We start from the raw sequence: 17,940 nt of genomic DNA on the forward strand, positions 1-17,940 counted from the left end.
TTGGCGTCCGGAGCAGGCGTGTGCCGGCCACAGGGACTGCAGCCTGCCTGCCTCGGTCTGTACGTGTTGTGTCGATCTCCCTCCCCTCCCCGCAGGAAAGCAGCCACGCTGAATTCTCATTGGATCTCCTCTTTACTGTGGATGTCACTGTCACCATCACAGCCACGGGGAGGAGCACACCACTTTAACCCCCTGTGTGCTAAGGGGAAGGGGGGGCATTCAGGGCTCTAAAACTAGCTATGTCCACGGCGTTCTAGGGGAAAGGCGGCCCCGGCAGCGTGTCCGGGCACAGGGGGAATTGGGGCCTGGAGCTCAGGCAGGTGGTGTAGGTGAGAGGCTGGCAGGTGTGACATGCGGGAAAGGACTTGGGAGGCGGCCGGAACATTGCTGGGGCCACCTGTGGGGTTTCGAGCAACCTGGCTGGGCGCTGACCTCAGGGTCCTCCCAGGTTCCTCTGCTTTAGGGGTGAGCTCCAGGGAAAAACTCCCTCTCTCCCCACCTTGACCTGAAGCTCAGAGTGGTGTGAGAGGCTGCAGGACCAGGTCCCCAATCAGGGGTCCAAGGGTACAACCCCTTTCTCTACCCACCACCCAGATCTGGGGGGCACCCAGTCCCTTTCTAACACTGACGTGGGACCAGGGCTGGGTGCCTGGGTGGGTTAAGGGACTAAGGCAAGCCAAGCTGTACAGGGTAGTGAGGGGGACCCAGGACCCCTGGCCGAAAAGCAGCAGCTCTGGTCTCCAAGAGGACTGCCATGGAAATGTATCTCTGGGACACCCCAACAGGGTGGAGACATCCCCCAATACTCAGACATCGCCCCCAGAGATTGGACATGGGACTGACCACCTAAGGGTCTCCAAGGAGACAGAGATCGGCACTTAGGGGCCAGCGCAAACTGGTTACTGCAATGATTTCCAGAGACAGAAGCTGGTCATCAGGGAGAGCCTCCCCCGCCTGGGGTGGATGGGGAGGGTCACCATGGTGGCCGGTCCCAGGGACAGCAGTCCATCCTCCCGGGTGCAGACAAGTGTGGTGGCCCCTAGCTGACACGGTACGTGGACGTGTTCTTGGGCTCCGTGCTGGGCACACACCAGTCGCCGGCCTCCTGGATGGTCTGGTAGTGGCGCCACGCTGACTTGTTGTAGACGGGCAGGCGCTCCACTGAGTCCGTGGACAGGGCCTGCAGAGTATCGGGCTCAGCTTCTCCCACTGCCCTGCACCTTGCCCACTCCTCAGCAACCACCCTGGCTCCAAGGTGGGCTCTGGTGGCCACTGACTGTGGCCCATGTCAGCCCAGCCAGGTGCCAGATAGTGGCTGAGACAATCACCCCAGACCAGGAAGACCCTCCAAGGGTCTGTCCCTGTGTCTTGCTCCGACCTACTCAAGGAGCCTGCTCATTCAAAGGGTCAGGAGGGAGAGCCAGGAGGTTGGGCCCCATGACCTTGAACAAGGTCACCAACTCTGGGCCTCCATCTTCCCCCGAGATGAATGACAAATTCTCTATGGCACCCCCTTCCTTCTGTGTCTAACAGGTCGAGGGTCCCCAGAACAGGTGGCTTAGTCATGGACTTCCTCAAGTTGCCTGCCAAGTAGGGAGCACCTGGGGCTTGGGGAACTGTAGCTTTGCTCTGATTCTCAGTCTGGAATTGGGAAAGGATTGCAGGGATGAAAAAGAAACCTCACAGCAGGCCGATCCTGCCTGACGTGTCAGCAAATCCCCCGGCAGGACTGTGCAGGCAGGGGCCCTCACCTTGAGATAGATGACAGCGTCGGTCCCAAAGCCTTCCATGGAGAAGAGTTGTAGGTCCCCCTGGAAGTACTTGGCATAGAGGCGGGAAATGGGAAGCCCATACCCGAAGCCAGCCTGTAAGTGGGCAGGAGGGGAGTGTGATGAGAAGGCTGGTGTTGCAGTGATTAACGTGCTACGTGAGGAGTGCTGAGCTGGGGCCATGCAGGGGGTTCTCAGAGAGGGTGGGCGGGGACACAAGAAAGGGAAGTCTCTGAGGCAAGATGGGGGCTGTGGGATGAGGGCCACCAGTCTGAGCGAGGGAGGAAAGCTGAGGAGGAAAGGCACGGTGGGGGCAGGAAGAGTTAGCAGGCCTGGGAAAGGAGCTAGGCCTTGGTAGCCAGGGGGTCTGGGCAGCTCCCGGGGTCCATTTCCCAAACCCAGGACTGCCTACTCCCTGGGAATGGACAGGGAAGTGTTGATGAGTTGAACGATGCCAGAAGAGGTAGTAACTTTGTGGGGATAGAGGGGAGAGGAAAGGTGACAGGGAGGTGCTGGCCAGAGAGAGATGAGAGGAGCAGGGAGGCCCAGCCTCAGGAGAGTGACTGACATCACACAGCCACGTAAGGATGGAGGGCCACGGGAAATAAGGGAGCAAGAGATAGGGACGAGTGACAATTTGACAAGGAAAGAGCACAAGCATCCTTTAGGAGGCCGGAGGTGGGCTGGAATGAAGCCATCTCACCAACGGGGTTCCCCCGGTGCCAGGCTGTGGGGTAGGTGCTGTGGAGTACATGTAGCTGAATAGTCGCTCAATCTTCCTCAAGGGGACACCCCCGCCTCGGTCACTCATCTGGGGAAAATGGGACATGTCAGGGGCTCTGCAGACCTGTTTTCCAGCCCCCCCCCACCCCTTGACACCCCTGGTCTTCACCTCCAGGATCCTGGTAGAAGGGAAGCCCCCACCCCACTGCTCTCTGGCCCCCAAAGTCTAAGGCCACATACTTTGATGGACAGATCTTCCTCGCCCAAGGCCACCATGACCTTGATAGGGGGGAGAATGAGACTGGATTCATGGCTTTCCACAGTTGCTCGCATGGCATTCTGTGGAGGGAAGGAGGGAAGAGAGGAGTGAGAGAGACCTAGCCCTAATTGGCCCTCACGCCCCACAAAGGACCATCCCCCAGCCTCCTCACCTTGAAGAGTTCAAAAAGCATGTGGTAGAGGTGAGAGGGGACATAAACCATGTGAATTGGCTGCGTGGAGTTGGACGCTGCTGGGGAAGCCAAAACCAGTGATCAGGACATTGTCAGGAGGCTGCCACTCAGCATTCATTCGCCAGCATCTGACACTCAGCACTCAGCCACCATCCACTGTCCCTCCATCTGCCGATCCAGTCACCCAGCATTCACGCGTCCCATTCATTCGGTGTCCATCCAACCATCTACCTATCCGTATAGCAGTCATCGATTATACAATGTCCGTCTGTCCTTCCATCCATCCATCCATCCATCCAGTACCCACCCATTCACCAGTCATGTCCATTCCACATCTATCAATTCCTCTGTCCACTGTTCATTCCAACATCCCATTGTCCTTCAATCTATGCATCTGTTCAAACACAGCCTTACCATCTATCTATTCATTCACAGAGTACAGATCCAGCCTTCCATTAACTACCATTTATCTATCCATCGTTCATCCATTCAAATACCGTATTTTGTCATGTATAATGTGTCCCCGTGTATAGTGCACACTCATGTCTTTGGCCTAAATTTTCAGGGAAAACTCTTTCCTTTTTTTAATTCAAATGTTTATTTGTTTACATTTAGGTACTTGTTTTTGTATTGTAAAGGAATTTTAGCATTTATTTCTTAACATATTATGGTACAAGAAATTTTATGTAACAAATAATTACGAAACACAAGAACAGAGCTACAAGGTACAAGACATTTATGTACTGGTAACAAATATACGACATTTACGCATCATAGAAGGCCAAGAACTCTTCGTCGTCGCAAGTTTGTCAGAAGTTCAACAAAACCGATTATCGTATTCCAGGGTATTATTTTGCATACGGATATTGTTATTGATGTCTAGAGTTACACTTTTAACTCAGAAGCATAAATAAAAGAATTAAAAACATTTATATACAGAGGGTGCCAAAGAAATGTATATACATTTTAAGAAAGGAAAAAACTGTATTAAAATTGTAATACAATGAACGATGCTAGCATTCATTTGATTAACGCCATCTTTTGAGTGAATGTTATATTACACATTGCTACATAATTCAACTTCGGAAAGTAATACATAGATAACATCGCTTAAAGTGTGAATACATTTTTTTGGCACCCCCGGGAGACATGGAATTAGTACTACCCATGTATACTGCGCACCCTTATTTTTCCCTCACAAATTTGGGCAAAAACTACACATCATACACAGCAAAATACGGTACCGTCTATCCTATATCCAGCCTACTAGCATTCATCTGGATACCAGAATCCCCTGGAAAGCTTTTTTACCCAGTGCGGAGAGGGGTACTGCCCAGGTGATTCTAACATCAGCACACTGCTTCCCAAGAATCACTCTGGCCTAGACAGTTTCTTGGCGTTAGGGACTAAGTGTTTTCGCCTGGGACCTGGCACAGAGCTTTGTAGGTAGCAGGGGCTCAATACGTGGGCAATGGATCAATGCATAAAGGAATCTCAGGCTCTGTGCTGGGCAGTGGGGACACAAAGATGAATAAAATACAGCTTTACCCTCTCGGAAATTCAAGTCTAGACAGAGAAACCTACAACTGACGGTCGCATTAGGTGTTGTACCCAGAGCTGTGTGCCAAGCCCTGGGTTGGACCCTGAGGATAATGAAGTAAAGTAGCCTGTCTCTGCCCTTTGGTCTCTGTCCCCAAGTATTTCGAACAGTGCAATACAGAGGTATACCTGGGGCAAGTGGGTGCCTGTCTTGTCTGGGAGGTCTGGGAAGGCTTTTTGGAGGAGCTGCACTTGAATTGGGCCTTAATGAAATATTAGGATGTGGGCAGCGTGACTTCCAGGTACAAGAACCTCAGGTTCATGGAACACAGGCAGGGCATGGCTGAGGAGCAGGTGGGGGATGGGGAGGGTAGAGTAACTTCCAGTCCCCTCATCTTCCTCTTTCCTGTACCCCCTGGCTCATCAGCAAGCCCTGACATCTCTATCTCCAAGATATTTATCAAATCCACCCCCTTCTTTTCACCTCTGATGCCTTCTCCTCCCCTTGCCTGGCTTCCTGCAGTGACCTCCTAGCTGGTCTTCCTGTGTCCTCTCCTGCCTTCTCTAACCTCTAAATATCATTAGAATGTAAGTCGTAAGATCCTGTCACCACCGGTGCTTCAAACTCTCCAATGACTCCTGGTGCACTCAAAATCCCAGCTCCTGTCCACGGCCCAGGGGCCTTGCATGCCCCCCTGTCTCTCTCCAGCCCATCAGCCCTGCACTCTCCCAGCCCCGCCATACTGCTCCTTCTGGTCCTTGACCATCCTATCCCAAGTAGGACCCCTGTCACTGTCCTCTTGGATCCATTCTGCCCTTCTTTCAGGGGGTCCCTTAACGTTTTTACCTGGCACATGGCTGTCCAGCTGGAGACTAAATTCTCAGCCTTCCTTGCAGCTGGGCTAGTCAGGTGACTTAGGGAAGAGATGTGCTCAGTCAACTCCTGGGCCCTGCCTTCCACATCCTCTTTCCCCTTCTCCGGGCTGCAGAGAGGGAACCTCTCTCGTAACTAAGCCACTGTTATTTGGGTTCTGGGAAGGCAGCCAAACGGATACCCCATCTCATCCTCTGCTCTTCTCCATCATGTCATGTTACCCCATTGTATTTCCTTCCCGTCACTTCTCACGATCGGAAAGGATCTTGTTTATTATTTGCTCACTAGTCGAAGGCCCCATTCTCAACCTCCCCAGCACCAAGAATGTAAGCTCCATGAGAACAGGGATTTTTCCTGCTGTATCTACTGCTCAATAAATATTTATCAAATGAAGAAATAAATAATAATAATGCAATAAAAGCTCTGCTTCTCCCTTGTCCAGATTATAATTCATTTCCTAACTCCCCATGCTCTCCCATGTCCCCAGCCTTGACACACACACACACACACACACACACACACACACGCGCGCGCGCGCGCGCGCGCGCGGTCTGTTCACTCACCACTGATTTCCTGGATCTCCAGGTCAGGTGAGGCCATGTAATACTTGTCACACAGGAGCTTGGCCATGTCATAGGCATCTGAGAGAACAGAGGCGCCATTCAGTGGCCCAGCCAGCAGACAGTCCTCTTGGCACTGACACTGGGCCTGACCAACACTTAACCCATGGGGTCGTGGCCCCCATGCACCGGGAAATGGTTCCCCCTCGGGCCAGGTAAGCTTGGAGGGGTTACCAAGTGCAGGGAGGACGGCTTACCTTTCACCACGTCGGAGACACTGCAGTTCGGGTCAATGCTACCAATGTGTTTGGGGTGGGCTGGGTTGGTGCTGCCGTCAAAGATCAGGGCTGTGGTAGGAAGGAGGGTGCTGCTGGCAGGGCCACAGAGCCTGCCCCGCTCTCCCCCTCCCCAGAGCTCCCCACTCTCCACCTCTTATTGCTGACGCCTCTGAGCCTGCTACCCTCTTCTCTAACCTCAACCCCTCCAATGAGTTACGAGTACTACACTGAACACTTGTGAAAGAGGGCACATCATTTTGCATTGGGGGAAGAGGTAACGTGATGAATTTCCCGCTGCCATTGCGCGCCCGCCCGGCTCACTGTGCTGGTTGATGAGCATGCGGATGGAGATGCGGCTGAGGTAGAAGCGGTCCAGGAAGTACTGGATGTTCTGGTTGGACACGGGGTCGTCGCCATAGGCGTCCTTGTACTCGAGCACGCCCTGCGCCATGGTGGGCACCACGTCGTTGTGGCGGTTCCGAATGGTGACCAGGGCCTCAGTGAACCTGCGAGGGAAGACTGATGCTGGCCCCGCCCGGGCGCAGCCCTGGGGACACTCTCAGACCTTCCCGTGCTCTGACCTCCTCTCCACAGTGTCCTCACCCGCTCAGCCCTTCCGGACCCTCCGATGGGCACACAGCACTCTCCCTGCGCTCCCAAAGCCCGCCCGGACTCTCCCACTGCCCGCCTGACAGGCCTAGGCGCTCCCCGGGGGCAGGGCCTGGATCCCCCAGCAGACTCAGGGCGCGGTGAGCACAGGGGCTGTCTCCCACTCAGACAGGGTATCCCTGAGGACAGGGGTCATCTCTTCCATGCCGCTGGCACTTCTGGCCCTGGGTCTGTGACTGGAGCTGCCACTCACCTATACCTGCCCTCCTGCCCCCAGCCAGGGCCCTCACTCACTGGCTCAGGGTACGTTGGTCTTCGGGGTCCTTGTCCAGGAACACCATGATGTCTAGGAGACTCTGGACATACCTGTGCACAAGGGAGAAGGGGGAGGACATCGCCTCAGCTCCGGCCTGGGTCCCCTTCCCACCCGCCTCAGCTCCTGTGGGCCGATGCCTGCGGGCACCGCACAGAGCTTGCCGGCTGACAAGCTGCGTCATGAATTCTCACTCCGTGTTATCTGCACGTGAGTCTCTCTGACAATACAGTGAGTTATGCAAGAAAACCTCTCATGTGTTGGTCCCCCTTAGAGCACCTTTGCTTTGGAATCCTGAAATAGGAGTCTTAGAAGGGCCTTGGGGACCACCCCATCCACAGTGTCTCAAGGATTAGGAGACTACCACAGGGCCCAGATGGGGCGGGGAGACCTGACCAAGTGCCGGCAGTGAGAGGAAGCTGGGGTAAGTCACTCAACGTCCCTGAGCCCCATCCTGCAAACAGATCTTACTATCTGTCCTGCAGGCTGCTGCACGCCATGGGCAGCGCTGACAGGGTGGCCAGCCCAGGGCTCCCATAAAGGGGGGGGCTCAGTGAGGAGGATGACAGCCTCATACCCCCGCCTCTGGGCTGAGCAGGTCTGAGCTGGGCACCAAGAGCTGTGCAATCTGTCTAGGGAACTGGATTCCATGGGGGGTGGGAAGGACCTGGGGGTGGGGTGGGCAGACCCAGCTCTGACAAGCCCAAGAGCTCACTCTCCCCCAAAGGGCCCAGCGGGCAGGGCCAACATCCTGCTGCCTCTCCATCTGCAGGCCTAGTCAGGAGTTTCCCCAGGACCTAAAAAAGAGCTAGGTAACCAAAGGGAGCACTGGGAGACCCTGAACTCAAGGACAGCAGGGGGCTACCTTCTGCAAGGGAGTCAGGCCTACCTGTGACAGCAGGTGGTACCAACTTGGAGCCACTGTCCCCTGCCCCCGAGCCAGAACACTCACAGTTTCCTTGTCTATATGCTCAGCTCACAGCTTGTTCTGAGGAAGGCCAGAGAGCTGAGCCTCTCTGACAGAAATACTTCCAGCCAGCAGGAAAGAGGGGCTGCAGAGAGCCCTGAGCAGGGAGGGCCCCTGGGACCTAACAGTCTCTCTAGAAAAGGCCCTTCCTTCGCTTGCTTCAGACAGGAGAGAAGAGGTTAAGAAAACTAGCTCTGGAGATAGCTCTGCCAGGTCCCAGTCCCAGCTTTTCCATCTTGAGCTGTGTGGCCCTGGGCAAATCATGGAATCTCTCTGGCCTCAGTTTCCACAAAAGGAAAGGGGTGGGTTTTGTACCTACTGCTATCACTGGTTTTTGGTGAGGATTAAATGTGATAATTGGCACATGCCTAGCACATGTGAGCACTCTAAATGGCTGTTCTTGTCATGATGGTTCAAACACTGTCAACCGCTGAGTGCATCCTGGATCCCCGGCAACACGTGACGTTCTCCTCCTGGTTGTACTGGGCATAGGCTCTGAATCACACCATGTTTTAATCCATTGTGCTCTGGTCAGCCACCAATGGCAGGAATGAGGCTGTGCCCTGCCTGCCTTCCCTCCCAGGGCCCAGCAGAGCGCCCCCAGGAGGCAGCATAGTCACTGATGGGGGGAGCCCAGAGAGCAAAAGAAATCAGCTTCCCCCCAGCACCTCCTCACATCCCTGCAGCCCCAGCAGACAATCGGAGTGGCACTCCTAAGGCCCCACCTGGACTTCCTGGAGAACGACAGCTGACACCTACAGTGGCCGTTAGTGCCCACCTGTGCTCCGCGTCTACACAGGCTCTCATCTCCCCGCCTTTCTGAGCATGCAGTACAGTAAGTCCTCCCTTGTCACTGTCATAGGTTACAGTTATAGGTGCTGTGACTGTAAGCAAAATGACTGCAGAGAAACCAATTTTACCACAGACTAACTGGTGTAGCCACGAGTTTAAGTTCTTACAGCATCTCATCAGCATTATAATGAAATGATACTGAATGAAACAAGGTTTTTGAGGACCTGCAGTATTTCCCCCATTTCACAGACAAGGAAACCAGCTCAGAGAGGGCAGGGGACATGCCCCAGGTCTTTCTGATGCCAAGTCTACACCACATGGCCAACTGCTCACCATCTCCACTGGTCCTAACAGTGGAGCTGCTGATGCCAGTGGTGATGGCAGCCAGCATTTACTGGGCACCGACCTTGCGCCAGGGCTCTGCTCTGTGCTTACCTGCTTGCCCACTTTAACCTCCACCATTGCCCTGTGAGGTGGGTGCTGCTGCTGGCCCCATTTTACAGATGAGGAAGTTAACCTGCCGGGCGGTGATTCTCTCTCGTGGTGGGGGTGACGAGTCAAGAGTCCTCGTGCCCAAGGGTAGGGGGAGTGCTCTGGTCACTAGCACTGCCCCTCCATGGCTGCCTAATGAACCCTAGAGGGCAGAAACAGGGCCTGGTCGCATGGCCAAGGAATCCAGCAAAGGGCAGCCGGATGAACTGGCAATGGGCACTGGGCACACACCTGTCGGCCCAGGTATGGGCAGAACTGCCAACCTCAGGATTCAGTCTCCTGGACTGTGAAGCAGGGTGTAGAATTCTGGCCTGCCTCCCTCACAGGGGAGTGGTCCTGCGTATTCTTGGAAGGGAGAACAGAGGATGAGAAGGGTTTTCCCAGGGGCCCCCAGCCTTGGCCTGAAGCCCCCCAGCGATCTGACACACCAGATCTCACCCTTGGGCCAGACCTTGATCCTAAAAGGAGAGACACTGGGGCTGGAGCCATGCTGGCTCCTGGGCTGCACACTGCTGAGGGCTGGAGAAAGAACTGGGCTTTGACACAGGGGGGCTGAAAGCAGTGGTGCAAGGACAGACGCATCCCTTCCAGGTTTACGCACCCTCAGCAGGCAGAGCAGGCAGGGGCCCAACATAATGCCTAGGCAGGGCTGGGCCTACCAACCTCAGCAGCAAACAAGGCCACCCGAGACCCCCTTGGTGAGATCTGGACTGTCGTCCCCCTCCAAGGTAATGTGGAAGTTTCACACCCTGCCTTCTGGGGCTTTCTAGCCAGTCCAGTGCCCAGCATTTGGGAGACAGGAGGGTGGAATTCAGGAGGAGGAGGAGGGAGTGTGCGCATGCGTGTGCACGTGTGTGTGCTCGTGTGTGTGGAGGGGGCGGGGAGAGAGAGTGTGTAGGAATAATATTGGAATGAGCACGCAGTGAGGGGCAGGTGCACAGCGGCTTGTGTGGGAGCAGGAGGGAGCGCTGAGCGAGTGGAGGAGCGTGTGTAAGTCTGTGTGCCTGTGGCCGTGCACCATGCACTAGTGTCACAGCTGTTGGGGACAAGGAATGTGAAGAAGGTGGTCACTGGGTGAGGAGGGGAGAGGTGACAGATGTGTCCTATCTAGAAGCCCCCCTGCAGAGGGTTGGTGGGTGTGGGCCCTGAGCCAGGCAGACTTGGGTCCCGTTGCTGGCTGTGCCCTGAAGAGGGCACCGAGCAGCTCAGGTCTCCGTCTATAAAATAGGGTTCACAGCAGGTGGCATTCAGAGGAGATGATGCAGGTCACTAGTTTCTACTCAGATTATATAAGCAATGGCTGACGGAGTCAATGGGAGGATTTGGGTAGAGCCTCAGCGCCGTGCCTGGCAGAGCAGACCCGGGGTGCCAGGAGCCTGGGTGGTGGTGGCGGTGATTCTTTTCAAAAACAAGGGCTGGTTCCTGTGGGGTGGGGTTGGGGGGGCCTCCTAGGTGGGGTTTGGAGTTCATACACCTTGCTGACAGGCAAGGGAGGCTCCTGAGGTGCTCCATATGGCCTCTCTACAACCCATGCAAAGGCTCCTAGTGACAGGAGTGACTCACTGTCATTGGATTCTACTTTATAACTCCCCTTAACCACCCCATTTTCTGGAAGCACATCAACACCGACTCCACACCCTCCCTCAAGGAGGTGACTTCTCCTGGGAGGAGTCAAGGATACCCCATCCATGCTCCAGCAACACTAGCCATCAGACAAAAGTCCGTAACGCGAATCCCACTTTCCCACTGACTTGCAATGTGAAATCTCTCACTCCAGGTCACTGGCCCAGAACGTAGCACTCTGCCTTTCCCTTCAAGAATGTAGCCTCTAGGCCATACAGCCTGGGCTGGAATCCCAGCTCTACTACTGACTACCTGAGTGACCTCAGACAAGGTTCTTCACTTCTCTCTGAACCTCATTCTCATCTATAAAATGGGGACCATAACCAGGCCGACTTCCTAAGATTGTTATGAAAGTTAAATAACTAATACGTGGATACACTGAGAACAGTTCCTGATGGACAGCACGCGGTCCACGTTTGCTTTTGTTATCGTCATCAATGTTATTACTATCGTGTCTAAGGGGCCCTCTGTCATAACCACACCACCTTTGGCCTGGAGCTGTCATGGCCCAGCAGCTCAGGACATCCTGTGTTTATAGAGTTCCCCACATTTTCACATCTAGCAGAGACATTTTACCCTTAGAAACAGCATGGACCCCCACTTTACAGATGAGGAAACCGAGGCTCAGAGGACATGTGGTTTGCCAAAGATTAAGTGTCTGGCAAGCAGCAAAGCCAAGCTTCAAAGTCAAGCTGGTGCCACACCCAGGGCTTTCTACCACCTTCCAGTTACTTCCCAAACAGGGTCCCACTGCATCAAGTCTGGCCAGTTGAAATAGTTTATTAAGTTTACTTAGAACCAGGAATTCTCCATTTGCTCACTGTGATTCCTGCCTAGCACCTCTCCCCAGCAAAGTAGAAACTCCATTGCCACATATTAACTATTACCACCACCACTACTAGGAGCATTTGTGCAGGACTCTTCCATTTTCCAAAGGGGAGGTTTTGTTCCTGACTCATCAGACTTGGAGGCTAGTGGCCCTCTTGCCAGGGTCCCTGGTAGGTTGTCCCCCTCCTCTCATGCAAACTCTGCCCACCTCAACTGCCTCTGTCATCCAAGCTGGCAGGGGGTTCTCCTGGAGAAGGAGATCTGCACCCTCTCAAGAAAGCCACCTCACCCTGTCAGAAAGCCCTTCCTTCCCTCAGAGCTTAATCTCTCTTGGTGCAGCTGATGCCCATTTTGGAAACAATCTCAGCAGGCTGTCGCTTCAGTGTGTCAGACACTCCCGCAATCCCTTTGCCTGCTCGCCTCTACGCGGAATCATCCACTGAGAAGTGTTCTCTCTTGTCTAACTTCCCTCCCTCCTGCTGTTCGTTGACATTACTCAGAAGAAAGAGTAAATAAGGCTAAGCCCTGACATGTGTAACTGATTTTCAGGAAGGGGCTGTGAGAGGACTCAAGGGTGTCATGGGCAGTTCAGCAGCTCCCTGCCCCACACTCCCTGTAATCCCCTGGCTCTTCTGAGAACACAGTGTCCAGGGAGGGGCCTGAGAAGCCATGGCCTGGAGTCTGGGACCAGCTGGGGACGGAGCCAAGTCAATCAGCCAGACAGAGCCAGAGGAGGAGTAGGGAGAACAGAGGGCAGCTTCTGTCTCTGCCCCACAACTTCCACACTGCCCCATGGCAGGAAGTGCTGGTGAGCTCAGCATTTGGTCTTGGACCTGTGAGGAACAGGGTCAGCGAGGAGTGACCTGGTTGGGTTACATGAAAACCATCTCTGTCCTCCCATCCCTTCGCAGCTATCACTAACAGGAGTATATCCACAAAGTAAGTTCTCGGATGCACCAGCCAGCTGCTTTCCTGCCTCCACACCTTTGCAGGAGAAGTTGCTTTCGCCTGAAATGTCTTTCCCTTCTTTCTAAGTCTAGGCCCAGTGACACATCACCTCCTCTGAATCCATTTCAACTTCCACACAACTTTCTGATTCAACTAACATTGGCTGTACACTATGTGCCTGGCACTTTCCTTCCTATATCTCATTTAATTTGCATAAGTCACGCATATGCAGGTCCATGCATAGAAAAAATGCTGGAAGGGCATCAACAAAACCTTATCAGGACTTAACAGTGTCTGGTTATGATGAGGGCAGTAGTTGGCCTTCTCTTCTACCTACTTTTCTGCGTTTTCCAAATGTCAAAGTGAACACATTACACTTCCGCAACGAGGACAAAAGACCCCAATCCCTGTTATTTTTAAATAATATTTTGATTAATTGAAATAAAACTAACTCTTCAGCAGCTCACTGCTCCTACCACTATCTACAGAGCGCTTAGTTGGCCCTCTTTTCTCCGTCCCCCACACCCTCCACCCCTACCCGAGACTGAGGGATCCTGGCTCAGTCTCTCGTGCTCCTGAATCCAAAAGGAAACCACAGCCAGATCACACCCACCAAAGCCAGAACTGACAAAAGATTTCCACACAGGTGCCACTGAGGACCAACCATGACTGTCCACTTACACGCCCAGTTAGAGAGGAAACTTTTTTATTCTACATGTAACTGGCTATGGGCTAATGTCACCTAGTTACTTAACCCTGGACAGAGTTCTGTAGTGAGCATGAGTGGATGTTCCTCTGCTACTGCTGCTCTGTGCAATAAACTTTTGGTCTTTGCCCTCCAGAGCTCTTTGGAGGTAGGTCCTATGTCTATTTGAGTGTTTTCTGACATCCAGTTTGACTTGTAGCTCAGATTACATGAAAATTTGCTTCTTCCTGTTTCTGTATCTACAAAGTGGCCCCAGGTAAATATTATCCCTTAGGTGCAACGTTTTCCGGACCAGGGCGGGGAGTGAATGCTGACATGAGCCTGATGTGGGGTTTTGGCTGGAAAAATGATTTCCTAGGTGGATCAGGGGTTTCCAGAGAAAGGAGGGTGGTAAGCACAGAGCTATTCCACAGACACAGAGGCTAAGAGCTTGGTCTTAGTCCCTGCTCTGGCCTGGCATTCTGCTTATCGTTGGGCCACTCCCCAGCCTCCCGGAGTCCCTGTGCCTCCCCTCTGTCCCCACCTCGCTCAAGGCTTCTGGGAGTGTGGAGACTCCATCTCTGAGCCCAGAGCACCAGGTGATGAAGTGGGAGGTGCGGGGGGTCTCACCAGCTCTGTACCAGCTGCACCGAGGGTGTGCTCAGCACCCGGTCAGGAAGCAGGTTGATCTCTTTCATGATGTTGGCCAGGCGCACAGGCAGCTCCTGCCTGAGGAAGGTGAACGAGGTTTTCTCACAGGCATTGCTGGACCCTGGTGGGACAGAGTGCTCAGGTGAGCCCACAGAGCCATTGACCATTGGAGCTGGAGGACAGCTCAGGGGTCAGCTTGATGAAATCCTTCATTTCCTGAGGGTTCAGAGACGTGACACAGCAGGCAGCTCTCCTAATACCCTGAGGTGTTCCAGCCTCTCCACCACCCTGCCTAACCCTGTGGGCCTCTCCTCACCTCCAGCTGAACCCTGCTCTCCTTCAACCACAGCGGGCAGGGCCACTTCCAAGCCCTGCTGGAGCTGCCTCTGGCCTGTTACCTCACTTCCTCTTTCTTTCCCTCCTAGCAGACAACTCCCTTTGGGAAGTTGATCCAGATGGACAGAGCAGCCTAGGAAAACCATCCCTTCCCAGGCCTGGCCCACCACACCTGCAGGCTCCCAGCCCATATTCGCCAAGGCTGGTCTTGATGACTATTGTAGAGCTGCACCTGCATTAATACCCACCCACCTGTGAGGCACACAGAGCCAAAGCATGGTAACCCAAATACTTTGGTCCTTGGCCTTGCTCCAAGATGCAGAGGGGGCAGAGGATTGAATGAGGCCACAGCTAGAGTCAGGAGACCTAGGTTCTAGTCCAAGTTCTGCTTCCGACTCTGTCATCCAGGACATGTCGCCACCCTTCTAAAGGTCTCAGTTTCTCCCACTGCACTATAAGTGGACCAGACTTTACTGTGAGCCCCTCCCAGCTGTGATATTTCTGTAACTGGGGTTCAGTCTGGACCGGACAGCTGCTGGGGGCTGGACGTGGGCACAGGAGGCTTTCCTCCATGGGGGCAGCTCAAATAGGGCAGGGGGCAGGCAGCCAAGTCCAGCAGAACATGTGCTCTGCACCCTGGCTGCCACCTCCCTGCGCCCTCCCATCAGTGACGCAGCTGTAACCAGATCCAGGCACTATCTCCTCAACGCTTAGGAGCCCTGGGCACCCTCTCCTAATCCCCAGCTGGTACCATGGAAATACCGAGTGGACAGACAGGGCCCACATGATGTTTATTTCAGTCACCACATTGGCACAGCCTTGTTCCTCCTCCAGAGCCACTCGGAGAACACTGGTGGTGGGTGATCCTGGCCTAGGAGTCCAGGGGCAGCCAAGGCTGGGTACAAACAGCCTGATTCCATCAGGCTGCCCTGGGCCCCTGCTCAATTGGGGACAGGCAGCCAGGCTGGAGGGGATTTGATCTTCAAGTGTCCTTGCCCACTGGGACAGCTTGGGGCCAACTCCTGCACTGAGTGTAGGGATCCTGGTCAGGGCCTCTCTCCTGTGGGCATCTGAAAGAGCTCCTTCCCCAAGTGATCCCTTAGTGCCCAGCTGGCCTCCCAACACTGCCTTGTTACTTTCACCAGCAACACACACACACACACACACTCTTTCCTCTCTGTCTCCCACTCTTAGAGTCACCTAACCCTTTATATCGGGAAGACTCGCCAAGACCCTTCACAAAGCCCAGGAAGACATCTTGGGCGCTTGCTTCTCAGTGCCCCAGCCCCCACATTTCCCATTAATAGTCCAGTCAAGAGTCTCTTCGGGCCGGGGCACCCATAACCCTTTCAGGCCCGGCTCCCTGTTAACCCTTTCCTGCCAGTACCCCTCCAAGCAACCCTTCCCTGTCACTCAGGGCCTGTCTTCTCCGCGTTCATCCTTCCTGGCCGGGACCCGTGCACTCGCCCCACCCAAGCCCCCGCGGGTCCCCGTGGCCACCTGCCCTTGCCCACTCCGTACCGAAGTCTAGAAACTGCTTCATGGACAGCGGGGACGGGGAGAACTTGCTGAAGTGCTCGATGTACTTGGGCGCCCCTGCCAGGGACGCATTCTTCAGCAGCGCGCGGACCCAGCGCATGGCGGCGGTACCGTGGCTCGGGTTCGGACTCCGGTTCCGGGCGCGGGTAGTTCTCGAGCTCGGCTCCGCCCAGCCAGGCCCAGTGTCGCGGTTCCGCCGCCTCCGCCCCTCCCTAGCCCTGGCCGTCCTCCAAGCCCCGGCCAATCGGCTGGAGGCGGCGCCTCGACGTGGCCAATCGCCGCTGACAAACAACTCCAGGACAACCAATAGCCTCCAGCCCCGGCACGTGGCTTTCCCCGCCCCCCCCGCCCTCCCCTTTAACCCCTGTCCTCTTGGGGCGGCGTGTTGTTTTCGCCCAGCGGGGCGGAGAGCTCCCTCCTCCTCCCGCGACTCGGCTCGCTCCGTCCGGTTCCCCTTCGGGCCCAATCCGGGTTGATCCGTCCCTCCCAAAGGCCCGTTATTCCTCCTCCTTTTCCACTTCTTCCTTTCCCCGCTCCCTTCCCGAAACTCGGTCACTTGCCTTCCCTGAAATTGTCCGAGTAGCTCTCAACGAATTCCTGTGCTCCCCGAGGGGCCTGTGTCACCTGTGCTGATCCCTACCTGCTCTCCCACAGGGGGTTCCCAGTCCGGATGACAGTGACTGAATATTTGCAAACTTCGGGATCAGGATGTAAACCCCTATAATCAATCCCTCTTATAGACGTCCAGCCCTCCCACTTCCAAAGGGATCCAAGTAGCTCAGGCTTTTTTCCAGTTGAAAAACACCCATCGTCAAAACCACAACGCCTAGCAGGGGTGAAGGCAGCCCCTACTATCAGGGCTACGAGTGCAGTTTTCAAAACACTTTTATTTTACTCTCTAGCTCGCTTGACCTGAGAACGCAACCTTCTCCGCACTGGGCTTCCCCGGAGAAAGGTCCTAGGAGGTGACTCGTGCTGGGGGCCTGGAAGCCCTCCCTTCCGCAGCAGCCCCGCTCTCTGCTCTCTGGTGGGAACTAGCGCGCCCTCTTGCTGGGACGTGGTAAATCCTGCCTCACCCCCCCCCTGCCATCCACCCCCCCACCGGCCCCTTTGGTGTTTTTGCTCTTTTCATTGTTCAGTCCTTGGCCTATACTTGCCAAGTGCCTAATATGCGCTAGTCTTTGGGCTGGGAACAGAAAACAGACAGGATTAAGACATGGTCTTTTCCCTCGATTATTTCATTTCTCAGTTTCGGAGATAGCTTCATGAGTAAATAATTAAATAGTTGTAACAGAATATGATTATAGCCAAGAGGGAGCTGTGCGTAAGGCTTCACAATAGAAGGGACTCTTAGCTGAATGAATAATCACCTATGGGCCAGGCACTGTTTGCATTCATTTTCTCATTCAATTCTCTAGACAGCTCTATTGCGCTATTATTATGCCTGTTTTATAGATGAGGAAACTGAAGCTCAGGGACCATTCTCCACTGCAAATCTGAACTTGTCACTTCCCTTGCTCACAGTCTTTAAATAGCTCTGCACTTCTTACTGGAACCGTTTGAGTTCTCGCGTGATCTGCTTTGGCCTAACTCTCCAGCCTCATCTTTCCACATTCCCCTGCTCAACTCCCAGCCATATTTCTACTGCCTTGAGCCAGCCCCCAATCTCCAAGCCACTGCAAATGGTGTCTTTCTGCCTGGGTCATTCTTTCTTCTCATCTTCACCTTCCCATTCTTCAGGTCACTGAGCCTACTGGTCTGAGTTATGGGCTCACCCCAAGGGCTCCTTAGACCTCCTGAGCTTAGCACCATTTTAGCTCTCGATACACGGAGTGGTAATCGTCTGCTGCCTCATCTGTCTGCCCCACTAGACTTTAAGCTCCATGTGGGTAGGGCTGTGTCTGCCTTATTCACTGCTCTGTCTCCAGCCCCAGGCACAGCACCTGACACATAGAAGGGCAA

The 17,940-nt window shown here is 54.4% G+C and overlaps 1 protein-coding gene across 2 annotated transcripts; it reads right to left on the reverse strand.

The window, feature by feature from the left end:
* Nucleotides 1–113: 113 nt before the first annotated feature.
* PDK2 (pyruvate dehydrogenase kinase 2) lies at nucleotides 114–16,214 on the reverse strand. Of its 2 annotated transcripts, none has more exons than XM_081028381.1 (11): nucleotides 15,961–16,214; nucleotides 14,083–14,224; nucleotides 7,099–7,170; nucleotides 6,517–6,701; nucleotides 6,175–6,264; nucleotides 5,921–5,998; nucleotides 2,924–3,000; nucleotides 2,733–2,831; nucleotides 2,473–2,580; nucleotides 1,752–1,865; nucleotides 114–1,180 (listed from the first exon to the last, which is right to left on the reverse strand). In XM_081028381.1, exons 1-11 carry the CDS (start codon nucleotides 16,076–16,078, stop codon nucleotides 1,040–1,042), a joined length of 1,224 nt encoding a protein of 407 aa, XP_080884507.1. In that variant the 5' UTR covers nucleotides 16,079–16,214; the 3' UTR covers nucleotides 114–1,039. The 2 variants fall into 2 exon arrangements, with proteins under 2 accessions (XP_080884507.1, XP_080884506.1); XM_081028380.1 differs by having other exon boundaries at nucleotides 2,924–3,003; nucleotides 15,961–16,203.
* Nucleotides 16,215–17,940: the final 1,726 nt, after the last annotated feature.

Source organism: Rhinolophus hipposideros (genome assembly GCF_964194185.1).
Source record: "Rhinolophus hipposideros genome assembly, chromosome: 20".
Lineage (NCBI taxonomy): Eukaryota > Metazoa > Chordata > Mammalia > Chiroptera > Rhinolophidae > Rhinolophus > Rhinolophus hipposideros.